Here is a 19,900-nt window from a genome sequence, read left to right as displayed (position 1 = left end):
CCGCCAGGCTACAAACCTGGACGCTCAATCAGCCCGTGTCCGTCGATCTCCCCGGGCAGGCCTGGCGCCTCCCCGGGCTCCCTGCCCCACTGCACCTGACTCCCTCGTAGGAGGTGCCAGGCAGCCTTTATGGAAAGGCCTGGCATTTGCTTTGTGAAGGTCATACAGAGGTTGAGGGCGGGCGTGTGGTGCCAGGTGACATGGCCGTTTGTAGGGCCGGGTGTGCACAGAGGGTCTGTGCATGTGTGAGTCAGGGTGTATGTGTGCTCAGGGCACTTGTGTGTGTATAGATCTCTGCGTGGATTTGTACGTCCGGGTGTGTCCGTGGGGTCCGAGTATCCACGGTGCCTGCACAGATCTGTGTGTGTGTCTAGGAGTTTGTGTGACCTTGTAAGAGTGTACCTGTGTGCCACACATGTGCCGTGACTGTCCCTGCCTCCTGAGTGTGTGCTCCCATGTGTGGCTCTGTGCAGGTGGGAACCAGGCCTGCGTGTGGGCTGCGGGGAGAGTGCGTTCCTGTAACGTGAGACTGACTGTGCGAAGCCAGGGTTTCTGTGGCCCCCATGGGTCAACTGTGAGATTCTCTTTGTGTCCCCACCGCCTCAGAGACCCACGCCTTGCACAGTAAACACAGACCCCCGATTACCCTGTGTGTGGGTGGGTGCGTCTGTGTTTGTGTCTGTGTGTGTCTGGCTTGGCTGAAGGGATTAGTAGAGGGGAGCGAGAACGAGGCAGCCGTACCCTGAGAATTTTCTCTGCTCCAGCACTGTCCAGTTGATTCTAAATAACCCCCAGGAGTTCCAGCAGGAGCTGCCCCCCTCCCCCACCCCAGCTTGGTTTTCAGCCTGGCAGCCCCAGCAAGGAGGGGGTGGGTAAGACTGGAGGCACTGAGCAGAGCAGGGCCAGAGGGACCTGGCTCCAGGCCGGTGGCCTGGGAGTGGAGCCCAGGTGACGCTGGACACCCATATTTGGTACCAACATGAGTGCCAGAGACCCAGGTTTAGGGGCACAAAGAGGGTGAAGGGATCCCATCTCAAATAGGAAGGGGGCAGGACCTAGCACTCCTTTTGAGGGCTATCACCTGCAGGAAGCCGACAGCAGCACTAAGAATTTGGGGGCTGGAGAAGGGGATGGGGCTGCAGGCAGACCCTGGAAGCCACTTTGGGGACTCCCCAAGGCCCACTGGGCACCCTCTACCCCCCGCCCCCACACACCCCCCCCACACACCCCAGCCAGAGCCCTCAGTGGCAAAGGAGGGAATTGGCCCCAGGCCACCCACCTGACAGGTCTGCCTGGAGGGTGCCAACAGGTGTCCTCGTCGCTGAAGGAGAAGTGGACCAGGGACTCAGGGCCCGCGGGGGGCAGTGTCAGGTCAGGGGGCCGGGGCCTTGCCTGAGGCGCTGAACCCGAGTGCATGGGTGCCAAAGGCTGTCGGGGCGAGCATGAGGACAGCGGCACGGTGGTGTGGCGTTCACTGTTCACAGGCCCGAGGTGTCTGTGGCCACCAGCGGCACCGCCTCCACACCCGCCCTCCCGGTGACCCCCCCAGGGACGGGCCCCGGGCGATTGGGTGTCTCCGGGTCCCCAGCGCCTGAGAGGGCTCCGCTCCTGCCTTCTCCTGTGGAACTCTGTGCACACTTCCCACTTGCCCCCCTCCCCCCGGGCCTGCGGTGGAGGGGGGGCAGGCTCCCGATTCCTGGGCTCGGGCCCCGGCCCCCCCCCCAACCCCCGCCACGCCTTGTCCCTGGCCCCGCCTCCCTCCCGAATGACGTCGAGCTGGGCCCGCTGGAGCCCTCTGAACGCAGCACGCCCCAGGGGGAAAGAGACTCGCCCGCGCCGGCGGCGGAGTGCGGGGTCCGGTGACAAAAACCCAGGGGAGGGACGACGGATGCGGGGAAGGGGGAGAAACAGGAAAGACAGAAGTGGAGACAGAGACACAGAGAGAAACCCGGGGAGAGGCACTGATTTCTCCCCCCAACACACACACCCTCCCCGGCTCCACGCTGCGCTCCCGACCCCTCCTCCTCTCCTCTCCCCTCGCCAATCTCTTCCCTGGGTCCAGACGCTGAGCCTGTCCGGGCGGTGTCCTCTCCCACTATGTCTCGGACCTCAGGTTCCAAACAAGTGCATGCGGAGAGTAGGGAGGCAAGGGGGTAACCAGAGGACCCTCTCCTGGCTCTGGAAAAGCCCCCAGAGCCAGCCCGTGCCCACCTCTGGGCTGTCAACCTCGGTTTCCGAGTTAAACGGACACTGGGAAGCCAGACCGGATGTGTCTCCGGGCTCCTCGCCTCGCATCCCACCCCGAGTCTGGCCAGGAAGAGAAAGTGCATTTGCCCTCTGTGCCCGGTGCACCCGGTAACATCACTGAGCCTCCTGGCAAGGCAACCCCCAGACAGCAGCGCTGGCCCCATTTCACAGGCCTTTACACTGAGGCTAGCAGAATCGAACACGTGTCCCCAGATCGCGGTTGGATGGCAGGTTGGCCTCACTCGTCCAAAGCCTGCCTGCAGACTGAGGTCTGCCAAGGTAGCGGGAGGAACTTCACGTTTATTGAGTGCCTACTGCATGCCCTATCAGATGTCTCCACGGCAACCCTGGAGGGCAGGGATGATTTTTATCGCTGTCCTGGGACGGACGAGGGGAAGTTAGGCTGCGGAGGGCCCGCTAGGAACCCCAGACCTGGCCTGCCGGGTGGCCAAGGGAGATTCGAACCCACCGCCGCTGGCGCGCACTTACCCAGCCCACGCCTGGCGGCCAAAGTCCTGATGGCTGCGGAGAAGCCGAAGACGCCGGCGGAAAGTTGGGGACGGGATGGCAAAGAAGACGGGAGAGGAGGGCGGCGAACGCGGGCGGCGGGGTGCGCGCGGGGCCGGGGGCTCAGGCAGGAACGCCTCGTCCTCGGCCGCCGCCACCGCCGGGAAGGCCGCCAGCTGCAGCTCGGGGATGCGGCCCAGGCCTTGCGGCCGCGCCATAACCACAGGGGGCGCGGGGCAGCCCCGCCTCAGCGGGCGCTGGGGAGCAGCGCCGCCCGCCTGCCCCGGGCAGCCCACGCAGGCCGGCCGCCCAGCCCTGGGGCCCACGGGCCCCACCCCGCCGGGCGGCCTCGGCCCTTCCGGCTTCGCTCTGGGGCCGCCCCTGGGGCGGGGCGGGCCTGGGGCGCCCACGCGGCTGCCGAGGGACACCCCTCAGACCGCAGGGCCCTCCCCGCAGTCCCCTTAAGGTGCTTACAGTCGCCGGAAGCGCCTCTACAAACATCGGGGGTGCCCCCCCGCAAATCCCTGGAGTGTTCTCACAAACCGCTGTGGCCCTCACTAACCTCAGGGGTATCCCCAAGGTCTTTCAGATGTCCCCAAAATTCCAGAGAATGTCCCAACCATCCCTGAGTTGTCCTCACACAATCCAGAGGTACCCCCAAATCCCTGAGTTCCCCCCAAAAGCCAGAGATGCGCTGAGAGGCCCCATATACCCTGGGACAATCCCATAGCTTCCCAAATGTCCCTTACTGATGTCCTCATTGTTACTGATATATCCCCACAAACTCCAGGGGCACCCTAAGAATCTCAGAACACACCCACAAATGAAACTCCTTCAGATCCCAGGACCATCACCAGGTTTCCTCAGAAGTCTCCAAAATCTCTTAGAGCACCCCCACCATCCCGGAGTCATGCAGAGGCCCCCAGAGTACCCCTAGAATTTCCCACAGCCACCGAGCATTCCCACAGTCTGCATGAGGCCCCCCCCCCAAATTCTGGGATCCCTCACAGACCCTAAGATGGCTTCCACAGTCTCTCGGATGTCCCCCTCAATCCCTGAGTGGCTCGGCAGCATCCCGGAGATGCCCCCACAAGTTCAGAGATACAAAATAACCTCAGGGGTGTCTTCAGACTCAAAGAGTGCTCCCATGTAACCATGTAGCTGCCATCAAAATCCATAGACCCCAGGGCCACAACTGGATTCCTCCATAGTTCCTAAGACAGTCCTATATCCCTAGGCTACCTCCCCAGACCAAGATAAACCCACAATCCTTGGGGACACCTCCAGAATGCCCCCCACAGCTTCTGAGACACAGAAGCTGAGTGAGTTCACAAGCCCCTAGAGGCTCCTAAGACCTGCCCCCGGCCCAGTCCTCCCACCCCTTAGGATCTCTGAGGCCCCTTAGAACTGGGGCCCTCCACAGCTCACGAGGTGCCCCAAGAAGCCGACCTCCCCTCGGCAGAGCAGTACAAACAGATAGGAACTTTCTGGAGTCCCTTCAGTGGCTCTGCCTACTCTGTTGGGCACATGTTCACCCCTTTCACAAATGAGGAAATGGAGACTGAAGTGAAGATTCTTGAACAAAGTTAGCCAGCTGGTTATAATTCCAGAGACTACCCCAACCTGTCTGCGGCCCTTTGGGGTTAGGGAAGTGGGAAAGAAAAACAGAACGAATCTCTATTTTAGGGCCATGCCCCTATGAATACCTTTCTCTCTCTACCTTTTGGCTCTGTTGTCATGGGCCCCAGAACTGGCTGACCTAGGCTTGAGTCTGGCCTCTGGCACTTAGTCATTTGACTTTGGGCCAGCCATTTCATTTCACTGAGCCTCAGTTTTCCCAACTGTAAAATGGGCATAATAATACTATGCATCTCACGGATGGACAATTAAAAAAAAAACAAAGCCTCAGAAAAGTGTTTGGACATAGTAAACACTCACTGAATGTCAGCTATGATTATCTGACAAAACATTTACAGAGAGCTTATAATGCACAAGCCACCGTACTAGCAAGATGATACAAGGGTGCCTGGGTGGCTCAGTTGGTTGGGCGTCCGACTTTGGGTCAGGTCACGATCTCTTGATTTGTGGGTTCGAGCCCCGTGTTGGGCTCTGTGCTGACAGCTCAGAGCCTGGAGCCTGCTTCAGATTCTGTGTCTCCCTCTCTCTCCGCCCCTCCCCTGTTCACGCTCTGTCTCTCACATTCGCAAAATAATAAGCCTTTAAAAAAAATAAATTCTTATTTTAAAAAAGAGGATACAGGGGCGCCTGGGTGGCTCAGTCGGTTGAGCATCCGGCTTTGCCTCAGGTCATGATCTCTCAGTTCGTGAGTTCGAGCCCCGCCTCGGGTTGTGCTGACAGCTCGGAGCCTGGATCCAGCTTCCGAGTCTGTGTCTCCTTCTCTCTCTGCCCCTCCCCTGCTCACATTCTGTCTCTCTCCAAAATAAATAAACATTAAAAATTAAAAAAAAAAAAGAGGATACAGATGATGATGATGATGATGACGATGATAGCAGCTAATCTTCAGAATGCCTCCTGGGCATTTAGTACCTCTAGCTATGATCTTATTTAATCCTCATTAAATACCTGCAAAGTGATATATTGTTGTCCCTATTTTACAGATGGGAAAACTGAGTCTTGGCGAGAAACAACCTGCTCGAGGTCACACAACCAATGAGCGTCTGAGCCAGGCTCGAGACCAGTGTTTGCCACCTTTATTTCATTATTGCCCCCTCCTCCCAAGGAATAGCCTGCTTAGACAGTCCCAACTCCCAAACTGCCTTCTCTATGAAATATTAAAGCCACCGATACACAGGCATAACTCAGAGATATTGTGGGTTCGGTTCCAGACCATTGCAATAAAGCGAACGTCACGATAAAGCAAGCCAAATGAATTTTGTGGTTTCCCAGTGCGTGTAAAAGTTATGTTTATACTACACTGTAGTCTACTAAGTGTGTGTTACGTCTAAAAAAAAATGTACGTACCTTAATTTAAAAATACTTTGTTGCTAAAAAAACGCTAACCATTATCCAAGCTTTCAGCGAGTCCATCCTTTGGCTGGTGCAGGGTCTTGCCTTGATGTTGATGGCTGCTGACAGATCAGGATGGTTGTGGTAATTTCTTAAAATAAGGAAACAATGAAGCTTGCCACATTGATCGACTCTTCTTTTTAGGAGTCAGTTCTCCGGATCATGTGATGCTGTTCAGTACCACTTTACCCACCGTAGAATGACTGTCTTTTTTTTTTTAAGTTTATTTATTTATTTTGAGAGAGAGAGAGAGAGAGAGAGAGAGAGAGAGAATCCCAAACAGGCTCTGCAGTGTCAGCATGGAGCCCGATGCAGGGCTCAAACTCACGAAACGTAAGATCATGACCTGAGCCAAAATCAAGACCTGGTCACTTAACTGACTGAGCCACCCAGGAGCCCCCAGAACTTTTTTCAAAATGGAAGTCAATCCTCTCAAACCCTGCTGCTGTTTTATCAACAAACTTTACGTAATATTCTAAAACCTGGTCATTGCAACAATCTTCACAGCATTTTCCCTAGGAGTAGATGCCATCTCAAGAAACCACATTCTTTGCTCATCCAATAAGAAGCGACTCCTCTTCTGTTCAAGTTTGATCATGAGATTGCAGTGAGGCAATCCTATCCTCAGGCTCCATTTCTGATTCCCACCACACCTGCAGTGACTTCCTCCACTGAAGTCTTTTCTTCTTAAAAGACATTTTTTTTTAATGTTTATTTATTCTTGAGAGACAGAGACAAAGCACGAGCAGGGGAAGGGCAGAGAAAGACACAGAATCTGAAGCAGGCTCCAGGCTCCAAGCCATCAGCACAGAGCCTGACGCGGGGCTCGAACCCACGGACCGCGAGATCGTGACCTGAGCCGAAGGCGGACGCTTAACCGACTGACCACCCAGGCGCTCCCCCCACTGAAGTCTGGAACCCCCACAGTCATCCACAAGGGTTGGAATCAGCTTCTTTCAGGCTCCTGCACCTGTTGGTATTCTGACCTCTTCCCATGAACCAGAATGTTCATAATGGCATCTAGAATGGCAAAGCCTTTCCAGAAGGCTTTCAATGTATTTTGCCCAGATCTATCAGAGGAGTCACTTTCTGTGGCATCCAGAGCTCTACAAAATGGATTTCTTAAATAGGAAGACTTGAAAGTCAAAATTACTCCTCAATCTGTGGGCTGCAGAATGGATGTTGCCTGAGCCGGCATGAAAACAACATTGATCTCATTGTACGTCTCCATCAGAGCTCATGGCTGGCCAGGTGCATGGTCAATGAGCAGTAATATTTTGAAAGGAAACTTTTTTTTTTTTTTTTTTGAGCAGTAGGTCTCAACAGTGGGTTTAAATTATTCAGTAAAACCACGTCGTAAATAGATGTGCTGTCATCTGGGCTCTGTTGTTCCATTTACAGAGCACAGACAGAGAATCATTGGAATCATTCTTAAGGGCCCTAGGATTTTCAGAATGGTAAATGAGCACCGGTTTTCACTTAAAGTCACCAGCTCCATTTGCCTTTAACAAGAGAGCCCTTTGAAACTTTGAAGCCAGGCACTGACTTCTCCTCTCTAGCTATGAAAGTCCTACCTGGCATCTTCCGATAGAAGGCTGCTTTGTCTACACTGAAAATGTGTTGTGGGGGCGCCCGGGTGGCTCAGTCGGTTAAGCATTTGACTTCGGCTCAGGTCATGATCTTCCCGATCAGAGTTCGAGCCCCGCGTCAGGCTCTGTGCTGACAGCTCAGAGCCTGGAGCCTGTCTTTCTCTCTCTCTCTCTCTTTCTCTGCCCCTCCCCCACGTGCGCTGTCTGTCTCTCTCTCAAAAACCAATAAATATTTTTAAAAATATATTGAAAAAAAAAAGAGAAAATGTGTTCTTTGGCGTAGCCACCATTGATCAGCTTAGCTAGATCTTTCTGGATGCCTTTCTGCAGCTTCTACATCAGTACTTGCGGCCTCACCTCCGTCTTTGATGTTGTGGAGACAGCTTATGTCCTTAAACTTCATGAACCAGCCTCTGCTAGCTTCAAACGCGCCTTCTGCCGCTTTCTCACCTCTTTCAGCCTCCACAGAACGGAAGAGAGTGAGGGCCTTGCTCTGGATGAGGCTTTGGCTTAAGGGGAATGTTGTGGCTAGTTTGATCTTCTGTCTTGACCCCTAAAACTTGCTCCCAAGTCAGCAATAATGTTGTTTTTCTTTCTTATCATTCCTGTGCTCGCTGGAGTGGCACCTTTAACTTCCTCCAAGAACTTGTCATTTGCATTCACAATGAGGCTCGCTGTCTGGTACAAGGGGCCTAGCTTTCAGCCTACGTCAGCTTGCAACACTCCTTCCTCACGAAGCTTCATCAGTTCTGGCTTTTGATTTGAAGTGAGAGATACGTGTGACTGTTTCACTTGAACACTGAAAGGCCATCAGGGTGACTAATTTTGGCCTAATTTCAAAATTGCTATGTCTTAGGGAATAGGGAGGCCCAAGGAAAGGGAAACACTGGGCAACAGCTGGTCAGGGGAGTGGTCAGATCCCACACTGACTTTCATCGAGGAAGTCTGCGGTCTGTTATAGGTGCGGTTCGTGGCGCCCCCAAGTGGTTACTCTAGTAACAGCAGATGGATCACCGAGGACCAGAATAAATTTAATAATAATGATGAAAAAGTTTGGAAACATTGCAAGAACTACCGAAATGGGACACACAGAAACGAGATACTGCATGTAAAAAATGCAGTACCTCTGGGGAGCTTGGGTGGCTCAGTCGGTTACGTGTTTGACTCTTGATTTCAGCTCAGGTCATGATCTCACAGTTCCTGAGTTCGAGTCCCACATCAGGCTCTGCACTGTCAGTGCAGAGCCTGCTTGGGATTCTCTCTCCCTCTCTCTCTGCCCCCTCCTCCAACCTCCCTCTCTCTCTCTCTCTCTCTCTCTCTCTCTCTCTCTCAAAATGAATAACCTGGGGTACCTGGGTGGATCAGTCAGGTAAGCATCTGACTTTGGCTCAGGTCAGTTCATGAGTTCGAGTTCGAGTTCATGAGTTCAGGTCAGTTCATGAGCTCGAGCCCTGCATGGGATTGTCACTCTCACTCCCTCTCTCTCTCCACCCCTCTCCCACTTGCATGCATGTTCTCTCTCTCTCTCTCTCAAAATAAATAAACTTTAATAAATAAACTTTAAAAAGTGCAGTAATAGGGGAGACTGAGTGGCTCAGTCGGTTAAGCATCCGACTTCGGCTCGGGTCATGATCTCACAGTCCGTGGGTTCGAGCCCCGCATCGGGCTCTGTGCTGACAGCTCAGAGCCTGGAGCCTACTTTGGATTCTGTGTCTCCCTCTCTCTGCCCCTTCCCTGCTCATGCTCTGTCTCTCTCTGTCTCAAAGTAAATAAAAAACATTTAAAAAATAACAAAAAGTGTGGTAACAAAGCAAGGTATGCCTGTACTGTGTGTATCTGTTTATGTCCTATGTGTATATTTGGGCTTTATACATAAATGTAAGATTTTTTTCCCACATACCCACCCAAGAACCAACTTTCACCCCCTTGGAGGTAATATCACCTCGTTAGGAATGCAGGGTGTCCCAGTCTTGGCACTATTGACATTGGGCACCAGATAATGCCCTGTAGCACCTCTCTCCAGTCATTAAACTAAAATGTCTCCAGCCATTTTCCACATGTCCGCTGGAGGCCAGAATTGCCCTCAGGTGAAAACTCCTGCTCTAAACCCACTAAGACCCTTGTTCCGGCCACTGGGACCTCTTGGTCCAGGCACAAACAGAAAGGAAGAGCATTCTTAGGCACCTGCCCTCAGGTTTCCCTGCACTGTTTTGCTGATTCCTCAGGCCAGACTTTGGAAATAGCGTTCTGAACAGGCCCATTTCAGAGATGGGGAGCCTGAAGCACGGGAAGGGGAAGTGACTCGGCCAGGGTCACCTGTTGTCTGACTCCAGAGACTGGGATTTTAGTCACTAGGCTACACAGGCCCTTCACGGTTCAGTCTGTTTCCAGCTCAGTGAGCTTTGTCCCTTCCTAGCAAGTCAGAGATAAACTGAACCCTAAAGCCAACCTTGACCATAGCCTGCGAAGCCCTATGTGAGCTGCCCTGGCACCTCCTTGCCTCATTTCCTTCCACTCACCCTTCGCTCACTCTGCCCAGCCACACCTGCCTCTCTACTTTTCCTAGAACATAACAGACATGCTCCTACCCCAGGACCTTTGAACTGCCTGTTCCCTCTGCTTGTCACCTTCTTCCCTCAGGCTCACCGAGCCTCCTCTGCCACTCCATTTAGGTCTCTGCTCAAATGTGACCTCTTCAGCCAGGCCTTCCCTGACCCCAGGATCCCTCTTCTCTTCATGTCCCACGTGGCATCATCTGGAACTATTATAGGCCTTTATTTGTTATTTCTTCCTCACCCACTAGCCTGAGAACTCCAGGACAGCAGGGACAGGGTCTATTTCATTCTCTGCTACTGCCTGAAGATGTGCAGTCAGCGTCTGTGGAATGGATGGCCACATGAGGAAAATGAGGCTCAGACAGGTGAAATCCTGTCCTCGGGTCACACAGCAAGTCAAGGGCAAAGACTGGATTTGAGCTCTTACTCAGGAGTGAAGACAGTGGGCTCAGTGCCCCGCAAAACTCTGTCCTCACCTGGTCAGTTCGCAGTTCCCCCAGGCCCAAAGCCCTACCTGCTACTCAGAGCCCGCAGTCATTCTGTGGCTGGTGAAAGAGGGGGTGCCCTTGCAGCCAGGGCCCAGGATTGTAGTTAGAGGATGCCCCCCTTTTTCCCTGCAGATGTTGGGAGCCGGTTCTCAAAGGCCCCAGCTCCTGGCTGCCCAGCCCCAACGGCGGCCATCTCGGCCTTACCACAGCCCTGGGGACCAGCAGATCTTATCCACAAAGGCTTAGTAAGGAAAAAACTGAGGCGCAGGGAGGCGTGATCATGGGCCCCCGTCCCACAGCGAGTCCGTGGGCAGGGCTACAATCTGATTCTTACCCACCAAGCTGGAGTCCAGGAGTCCTGGGTCTTTTAACCCCAAGTCTGCCCTTCCTCACTGTGTGACCTTGGCCAAGTCACTTCTCTCAGTTTCCTCGGCAGGAATAGAGCGCCAAAGACACCGGGAGTTAACACGCAGGTTGGAGGCCCCGGCCTGAGCCAGCCCGTAGGTGAGCCCGGAGGAGGAGACTCCGCAGCCTCAACTTCTCCGCCAAATTCCTCTGCATCCGCCAGGCGGCCGTCTCCACCGCGCTCGGCGGGATGGGGACTGCCGCCTGGTCCCGCCCGGGGAGGGCGAGGACCTCACCCGAAGCCTGCGGTCGGTCGACCGGCCTGGCGCCCACTCTCTGGGGCGCTCGAAAAGCATGATATAATAACCTGGGGCACCCGGTAGTGGCGGCGGCGGCGACTTTGTTCTGCGCGGGGACTGGAGTCCCACAGGCAGGTCCGGACTCGGAACGCACACTCAGCCTGTGCCTTTCTCATCATCCAGCAGAGGGCGCGCGGAGGGAGGGGCGCGAGGAGGGACCCGCTCCCAGGCCACCGCCAGGGATAAGGGAGAGCCAGAGATGAGGGCAGGCGAGGACCCAAGTGGAGACAGAGGCCACGGGCTAGAGGGTGACCCCAGTCCAGCTGCTTCCACCTCTCCCAGGGGCGCTGCAGCGCCCTCCCTCGGCGGGGAGAGTTTGGGGGTACAGAAGGGCACGGGGGTGGGGCTAGGGGGTCGGTTTGTTGGCCCCGCCCCCAATTCAGGCAAGTTCCCCCCCCCTCCGCCCCCACCATCAACAGAGTCTTTCTCTTCCTCCAGCTCCATCTGCCTCTTGACAGATCGTGGTGGTGCCGTGACTCAGCCCCGCAGGGCGCCAGGAGCACAGGCTCATGCATCCCCAGGTCTGGAGGGGGGTTGTGGATGCCATCTCCGATGGGGGGCAGTGCCCTCTCTCTGAGGGTTCCTGTGACTCAAGTCCGGAGGGCTGTCTGGATCCCGTTTTTGGTGGCTGCATGAACTGCAACGTGGGTAGCTCTGGAACGCCCTGTGTGCACTCAGGGAACCCCCTTTCTGGAGACACAGGCCGGCAGAAAGCCAATTCTAAGGAGCCAGGTTCCCACTGGCGGCCTCTTAGTTTCCCCTTCCTCCTTCCGCCCAGGGGTGGGGGGAGGACACTGGCACCAAGGCCACAACCACTGCAGGCTACACAGGCCCACAGAGAAACAGAAACCTGTACTCGAGGTTCCTGTTTTTCCTTCCCACCCTGAAGGGGCAAGGTCTACCCAAGCCCCACCTCCTCCCCTGAGTGCAGGTCCCTGAGCGACTATCTACGGAGCACTCACTGTGTGCAGTCCTTTACACACATCCCCATTTGCACAGAACTCTCAAACACCCCCCTCCCACAGAGCAGTGCCAAAGCCCTACTTAACAGACAGGGAAACTGAGGCTCAGAGAGGGCAAGACACTTGTGCCAGGACCCCAGGCATCAGACAGATGGGTGTTGGGATCTCGGCTTTGCCATTTCCTGGTTGTGTGAGCCTGGGCAAGAAGGAGAAGGGACTTTGCCCCTCCGGGCCTCCGTGTGTCCAGCAGGAATACCTGATGAGGCACTGGAGAAGAAGAGACGTGTAGGAAAGTCCCCAGCATGGAGCCCAAGAGTGAGCCATTACAAGATAGATGCCACTAAGATAATGATGATTATTACCACTCAGCTACTGTCCCCAGAGAGTCAGCAGCCCAGAGACTAGGGTAGGGGGAGTCTCTGGGGTCTTAAAAAGGAGTAGGGCCCCCTGCACTCTGCTCCTTCATTCGTCTCTCAGGACAGTGACCTGAGCCAGTTTGGCACACAGCCCTTGGTCTTGGCATTTCCTGTTGATTCCAGTTTTGTTTTCTTTCAGCTTCTCTCTGGTTCCCTTTGGGAAATAGCAGGCTGTGTGTGCTGGGCCCATGACACTCGCTTCCTGCTGGGGGCGGGGGTGCTGGGTCTGGGTATGTCTCCAATGGGGATGGGGGGTGGTTTGGGGGGGCTGTAGGGCCTGCTGGAAGTCCCCGGAGAGAGCGAGAATTGCAGGGTCACAGCCCAGAGGGGCCTCCCTCGGGAACTCCGGCAATAAGAGGCCGGGATTTGACCGTCTTAATGACGTCCCAAGCAGAGGGGCACCCATGGGGGTCAGACAAAGCATACAGTCGAAGCCTTCGGTCATACATGTCACCAAAGCACACAGTCAGACCCCGAGCACCACTAGAGCAGGCACAGTAACTGAGAACACCAGGTGGTAGAGGGAGCACACTCCGGAAGTCAGAGGACTCCTGGACACAGGGGACAGAGGCAGCTGAGAGCATGTCACTGTCTCAGTCAATGTCTCTGGGAGCACAGACAGTCCTGTTGACACAGTCACAATGTCCCGGAATGTACACATCACAGTGCCACCATCGCTGCATCCCCGGAGCGCATACACAATCACTGCCTCAAGAGCACACACGGTCATTGTCACAATCGCTGTCCCAGAAGCACACAGTCACACGATCCTGGTCCTGGGAGCTCACGCAGTCATACTGTCACAATTACTGTCCTGGAAGCACACCGTCACTGTGTCACCATCACTGTCTCAGAAGCACACACAGTTCCACTGCCATAATCACTGTCCCCAGAGCCCACATAATCCTATGTCACAGTCACAGGGCCCCAGAAGCCCGGGCAGAGCATGGAGCGAAGGCAGACCCAGCTAGTCATACCCCACCAGCTGGAGCCACCCCAGGTCAGTGAGGATACCATTGGAGTCAGCCCAACACCTCCCTCACTAACACTGTCCCCTCTGGGAGGCAGAGACTCCCTTACCCTGTGCCGGGATTGTGCACCCCAGGGCAGCTACTGAACCTAACACTCCTGTCCTGAGAGGAAGCTCCAACCCGGCACACAGGCCCCCAACACAGTGCTCCCCCCAAAACCCCCTCTGGATTTCTGACCCCAGCTGCTTCAGGGGGAGTCCCCCGAATGTCCCCCGCACAGTCCTCCACTCCCCAGGATGGCCAGCGCCCCTCAGCCTGGAGGAAACACTGGGATCCTAGGAAGCCGCCCCTTACGGTGCCCTCGAGATCATCCACAAGCGTAGTGAATCTAGCTGCCAGTTCAGTGCCCCCAGGAAAGTCCCTTCAAGTACCCAGCTTAGCCATGTTCTGCACCGTCACCAACTAAGGGTGCAGACTCCAAAGCTGCAGCCCTGAACCGAGGCGTCGTTACTACCACATGCAGCATGGCGCCCCCCAAGTCGACCCCAGGATCAGCTTCAGTAGGAAGGGTATTCGGGTACAGGACACCACCAGGGTCGGGTCCCGGACGCCCCCACAGTGGAACTCCCCCCCCCCCCAACACACACACCCCCGCTAGTCACTCAGACTCCACCCGCAGCACAGCGCCCCCTGCGGTCGGCGGGGCGAGTGGCGTCTTCTCTGCGCGCCTATCCGCTCCACGCGCGTCCGCCGCCCGGAGTCTTACCGCTTGCAGCTGCCTCCGCTCGCGCCGCCGCTGCCGGTGCCGGTACCGTGGAAGGACGAGGGCCAGGACATGCGAGAAGTGCGCAGGCCGGGCCGGTCGCCGGTGTCCACGGCGTCGGCGCGCTCTATGGGCCGGTGTGGCGGCCGCTCGGGCTCTGCGCGCTCCGCGCTGTCAGAGTAGCCGCGCTGCTGGATACGGATAGGGGTCCGCGGCTGCCGCCACAGGTGCTGTGGGGGCGGCTTCAGGGTGGCCTGGCCCTCCCGGGGCCCGGGCAGAGACAGAGACAGGCTCCTCTCCGAAGGGGCGGCCGGGGGCTCCATGGCGCCGGCCCCTTCCTGTGCCCCGGGGGGCCCCGGCCTCTCCGAGCTTTACCCTGCTCAGCGGCGCGCTAGCCGACGCGCCCGGGGCCCCGCGGGTGCGCCCGGCCTCGCTGGGGCCATGGCGCCCCGGGGACAGACCCGGGGGCGCTACGGGCCGATCGCCCCCGGGCCGGGCGCCGCGGCTTTCGGTCGGCGGCCGGCGCTCTGCTCCGCGCCCGGCAGCGCTCTCCGCGCTCGGTACCCCGCTCCGCGCCAGCCCCGGCTCCCCCGCCCCGTCCCGCCCCTCCCCGCCCCCCGCCCGCCGCTCTGTCAGCGCCGCCCCCCTCCTCCTCCACCGTCCGGGCCTGTGGGGGGCAGCCACCCGAGGAGGGGGGCCCTCCCCGCCCACGCAGAGCCCCGCTCCCGGAGGGGAGGGGGCGCCGGAACTCGGCTCTCTCCTAAACGCCCGGCCTAGCCGCGGCGTGCACGGGAAAGAAGGAGTTAAACGGTTAATCCGATCAGGAAGGAGACACCCGACTGGTTGCCGGTGTGTCAGTCAGTCCGTCCATCATGGCGGGGGCGGAGCCCTATGCTGGCGTGTCCTCGCCGCTACCCCTGGTCCGGGGGGAGCGTGTGGGGAGTGGTCCCGGTGCCACCGACGCGCTCCCTGCGGCTGGCAACGGCGATGTTCCGGGATTCTCCTGTTGGTGGGTCGGAAGGTGGTAATGGTGTGTGCCCGGTGCGGGATGTGCGTGCACGTGGCCCCTTCCGAGGGTTGTCTGTGTTTTCGGTGTCGGCTGGAAGTGTGTGCGCGCACGTGGTTGGCTGCTGCGGTCTGCCTGTTTCTCTGGATTTCGCTGTGTGTGTATCTGTGTGTCTGTGGGTGAAGGAGGTGTGCGCACGTGTGCCGCTTGTTTGGCGGGTGTGCGCCTCTATGGGGTCTGTTCTGGTGGCCTGGGGCTGTGCACGTGTACCCACGCGTTTGGGTGTGTATTGTTGGTCTGTGCTTGCGGAGTTGTGCAGGCAATTCAGCCTCCGTGGTTTGACTGTGGTATGAGGTAGTCTATACGTGTTGGTGTGTGTGTGTGTGTGTGTGTGGTCGGCCTGAGGGCAGCTTTGGGGTGTTTCTGGGGTGTGTCCCTTTGGTTCCCGTGTGGCTCCAGGAGGACACCGCAGCTGCCCGCCCACCGCTCTGTGTATCGCCGCCTCTTGTAAAGCGCTTCTGCAGGAGGTAAACTGAGGCAGGTCTCCGGCAGCCGCGGGATGCATCCCCATGCCCTTTTCAGGCGAGTAAACAGCCGCGCCTCCTCTCCGCGGCCCCCGCCGGCAGAGCCCCCCTTCCGGCACCTAAATCGGGAGTCGCCGTGACTCACGCTCCCGCCTCCCCCAGCGCCGCGCCGAGCGAGCAAGCAGAGAGCGAGCGGGATCTGAGCGCCACCCTCCCCCCATCTCTGCCGCCCTGGCCGCGACGGAGCCCTGGTGGTGGCCGGGCTTTGGGAGCGCATTCGCCCGCGTGCCCCCACCTCCTGTGGCCGACACTCTTTCGGATGCTAAACGGTTCTGGTGCGCGTCCCCGGAACCAGGTCCCCACCCCCGCGATCCCCCCCTCGTGGACTCCCCCGGGCAGGCCGTGCCGTCTGCCACCGCCCTCCTCCCCCCGCCCCCCCCCCGCACTGTTCTTAAAGGAAAAAAAAAAAAAAAGAGCCCGTCTCCAACCCCCACAGCCGCTTTTCTCCCCTCCCGAGGGGGCTCCAGGCGTGGGCGAACGCAGAACAAGAACCCGCCCCGCATTAGCAGCCGCGGGGTATCCCAGAAGCTAGAACTGTGTCTCCCACTTCTCTCAGGGACCCTCCCCCCGCAGTATACACTCAGAATGGCTTCTAGGTGATTGGCAAGGGCTGTCAGTCCTCCCCAGATCATTTAAGGGTCCTGGGCTGGGCCAGATGCTTTGAGCAGGGGAGTGGAGACTGTAGCGTTGGCCCGGGCTCTGGGTGGGTATCAGGGATGGGGGTTGGGGGAGGGCTTGGGCCCCAGTCCGGGGTTGGGAGGGCGGTTTGCAGAAAAGGAGCACGAGGCAGTGGGCCAAGGCTGGTGTTTGGAGCTCTGGTCTGAGTCTGGAATGGATCAGATTGGACCTGAACCTGGTAGAGAGTAGAAGGTTTATTTGGGGGGAGGGGAAGGAGGGGGGAATGACAGTCATTTCCCTCCCCCAACTGGAAATGAAGCATTTTTACCATGACCCAACCAGAGTAGACCTCCAATTGAGTAGATAAGGGGACAGGAAGAGGCTGGAGAGAATGGTGGCCTGAGGAGGGCAGTAGGGGCAGGGGCCTGGCCACTTTCAAACTCATCCTCAGCCAAGATGTGGGCTACAGTGCCCTCGGAGGACCCCAGATGAAAAAGAGCAAGAAACTATGTGAAGCTGGGGCTCACATACACCTCTCACATCTACCCAAGAGAAAGAAAAATGCCAGTCCAGCCCTCCTCCAGGGTCTCACCAGCCACTTTAAGACCTGGAAGAAAGTGCATCCTCCCAGGATAGGAAATAGGGGTGCACAGCTGACTGGTGGGAGACCCACCCCCTAGCCTCTCCCAGCTCTCTCATTGCGGGGGCATCTTTGGGGACTCGAGGGCTGAAACCCTTTCCACAGTCCTGCCTCTATGCTGACTCAGCCAGCTGCAAAATAGAAGGGATTCCTAGAGGCCTCAAGGGGAGCCTTTGGGGAAGGGATGTCACAGCCTAATGTACTGGGATCCAGGAGAAGATCCAGCTGGTTTTGTGAAAAGCCAGGGGCCTGAAGCATGGAAAGGGCTGGCGCCTGGACCTAGCCCAGCTTGCCCTAAATCTCCACCCCTCCTCCCAGCCTGGTCCCCTCCTGCCTACCTGTCGGCTTTGGTGATGGAAATCCTTGGAGGGACCAGCAATGGCAGCGTGGTGGGCCTTGGTGGCAGAGGGATCCCAACATCCAAGGGCTCAGTCTCAGCCCAGCCCAGGCCAGGACCTGTGGAAAGGCGACGGCGAGGGCGTCGAAGGTCGGCCCCCAGCATGTTGGCACAGGTGGGCTCGGGAGTCTCCCACAGCCTCTGGGGAAGGACAAGGGCAGAATAAGGGCGCAGCCTGGCTGCTCTGAGCCCCTCCCTCCAGTAACACCCTTCTCTAGACACCTGAGAGAGTGGCTGATGGGGATATAGGCTCCTCGTGTCCCCCTCACGGCTTAGCCACTCGCTGATCCCTCCCTTATATCTAAGGGGTGCCCCTTCTCAGCCATAATTCTTGTAGAGCTCCCTTTCGATGTTCCGGTCCTGGGGCTCTGGGTCTTTATGCCTGTACACGCTGTGCTTCACTGTGAAAACTCTCTAGCACATCCCCACACTCCACGTCTACGAAAGCCCCTCCTGGCCTCACAATCTGTGGCCCCTCCTCCCTTCGCATCACAGACATTTAAGACCTTACCCCCAGCACCCCTCCTCCACCGTACAGCCCTCTCCCCACTTGAGAAGCCCCTTGGAAGCTCCTGCTTTCTGTCCCTGGGCTGAGAGCCTCTTGATCCAGGCAGCAGGAAAATAACGGGATCAAGGGTGTAAACTGAGGCACAAGGCGATGACGCTCCTCAGACTTGAGGGTATGGAAAAACACTTAGTGAACAACCCATTGGTCACAAGAGGGCGCCCGTCCCCCGCCGCGGCCCAAGTCCCGCCCCTCAGCCCGGGCCCCGCCCCTCGCACCTCGTCCCGGGTCCCAGCCACGGACAGGACACTGCGACTCCTCTTCATCCCGCCAACCTAGCGCGCCGTTGGGGCTGCGGGGGTCATGTTGGGGCGGGCCAGCACCTCCTGAAGGACCAAGCCGAAGACATCCGCCATTAGTGCCCTGGGGCTCCCCCTGCCGACCGAGCCTGAATCCTACCCCCCTTGCTAGTTTTCTCTCCCGAGGCGTGACGTCATCGGGTAGCTGACGCACTGGCCGTCGGTGACGTCGCTCGCCCGTTGCCAGAGCGACAGCTGACGCACGGCTGGGGTGTGGACGGCGTCAATGCCCGGGTTGGCCACTGGGGGGCCGGGAGCCTCGAGACCGGGTCGCCCCAGCCCCCACCCGTCCTCCCGCGGGGGCTTTCCCCGGCCTGGGGATCCCGCAGAGAAGACCGGGAGCTCCCAGAGGCGGCCGCGTGTGGCGCGTGGTCCGAGCCGGGGGCCGGAGGAAGCGTCTCCTCCGAGCTGTTGGGATTTTATGCCTAAACCCGAAATAGCTCCGATGTGCGGGGGCCGGGCACAGCGAGACGGCGGCTTGGGCACAGATGGGGGACGCGCAAGCAGAGGCGCGCAGAGACAGACAGGGACGCGTGGAAATAGAAACAGACAGACAGGGACACAGACGCCGCTCCCGATGATGAATGCGCTCTCCTGCCGGCGATCCTGGTCTAAAAGCCTGGATGGAGGGGGAGGCTGGTTCACTCCACCTTCGCACCCAGGTGCCGTGTATTCCTGCTCTGTGGCCATGGGTCAATGACTTCAACTCCCTGAGCCTCAGTTTCTCCTCTGTGAAATGGAATGATAAGCCCTACAAGGTCCGTGTGAGAATGAAATGAAATCAGACCGTGTTGAATTCCCACAGGACAGGGTCTGGCGCTCAGTAAGTGCTTAGTACTGCCAACATCTGAGCCTGCGAGAGCCTGTTAGAACCCATGTCAGATCATGTCCCTCCTCTGGTCGGAGCCCTCCGTGGCTTTCACCTCACTCAGAGGAAAAGTCCTCAAGAGGAAGCCCACACAGTTCTGCAGGATGTGCCCAAGCACCTCCCTGTCCTCGCCTCTTGCCATTCCCTCTCAGCTCCTGCTCTAGCCACGCTGGTTTCTTGGCTGTTTCTGGACCCACCAGGCACGCTCCAGTCTCAGGGCCTTTGCACCTGCTGCTCCTTCTGCTTCCTCTCTTCCCTTAAATATCCACTGGACCCTCACATTCTTCAAGTCTTTGTTCATATCTCACCTTTTCAGGTGTTTCTCCCGGAGTTTCTCTCCATCCCACCACGTTTAAAGTTGCTAGCTCCTCAGGACTCCTAATCTCCCTTATCCTGCTCTATTTTTCCCCGGGACTTATCACCTCATAACACACCATGTAATTTATCTATTACACTCATGGTCTCTTCCCACACTAGAATATCAGCTGCAGGAGGGCAAGAATATTTTATGTTTTATTCATTACCATATCCCCAGTGCCTAGAACCGAATCTGGAACATAGTAAGTCCTTGTAACTATTTGTTCAATGTCCGGTTATTATTTTGAGGGCATAACAGCAGAATTATAAAGTTCCTAGCTGGGCCCACTATGGACTCGCTACTCTGCCCCCTACTTTGGCTGTTATCTCTTTTTCT

The 19,900-nt window shown here is 57.4% G+C and overlaps 1 protein-coding gene across 3 annotated transcripts in view; it reads right to left on the bottom strand.

Annotated features, from left to right (window-relative positions):
* Positions 1-18,320, bottom strand: part of PDE4A (phosphodiesterase 4A) — a 38,443-nt gene extending 20,123 nt beyond the window's left edge. Inside the window, exons 1-2 of one of the 3 annotated variants that reach the window (XM_042978143.1) lie at positions 18,258-18,320; positions 17,416-17,615 (exon numbers count right to left, since the gene is read on the bottom strand). In XM_042978143.1, the coding sequence (XP_042834077.1) occupies positions 17,416-17,615; positions 18,258-18,305 (248 nt within the window). In that variant the 5' untranslated portion in view covers positions 18,306-18,320. Of the gene's footprint in view, positions 1-2,736; positions 3,012-14,232; positions 14,568-17,415; positions 17,616-18,257 lie in introns of those variants that run through there. The other 2 variants (XM_042978142.1, XM_042978144.1) reach the window with 2 other exon arrangements.
* Positions 18,321-19,900: the final 1,580 nt, after the last annotated feature.

Source organism: Panthera tigris, chromosome A2, assembly GCF_018350195.1.
Source record: "Panthera tigris isolate Pti1 chromosome A2, P.tigris_Pti1_mat1.1, whole genome shotgun sequence".
Classification (NCBI taxonomy): domain Eukaryota; kingdom Metazoa; phylum Chordata; class Mammalia; order Carnivora; family Felidae; genus Panthera; species Panthera tigris.
Note: the sequence above shows the minus strand (reverse complement) of the source record. Positions and strands in the feature narration are given on the sequence as shown.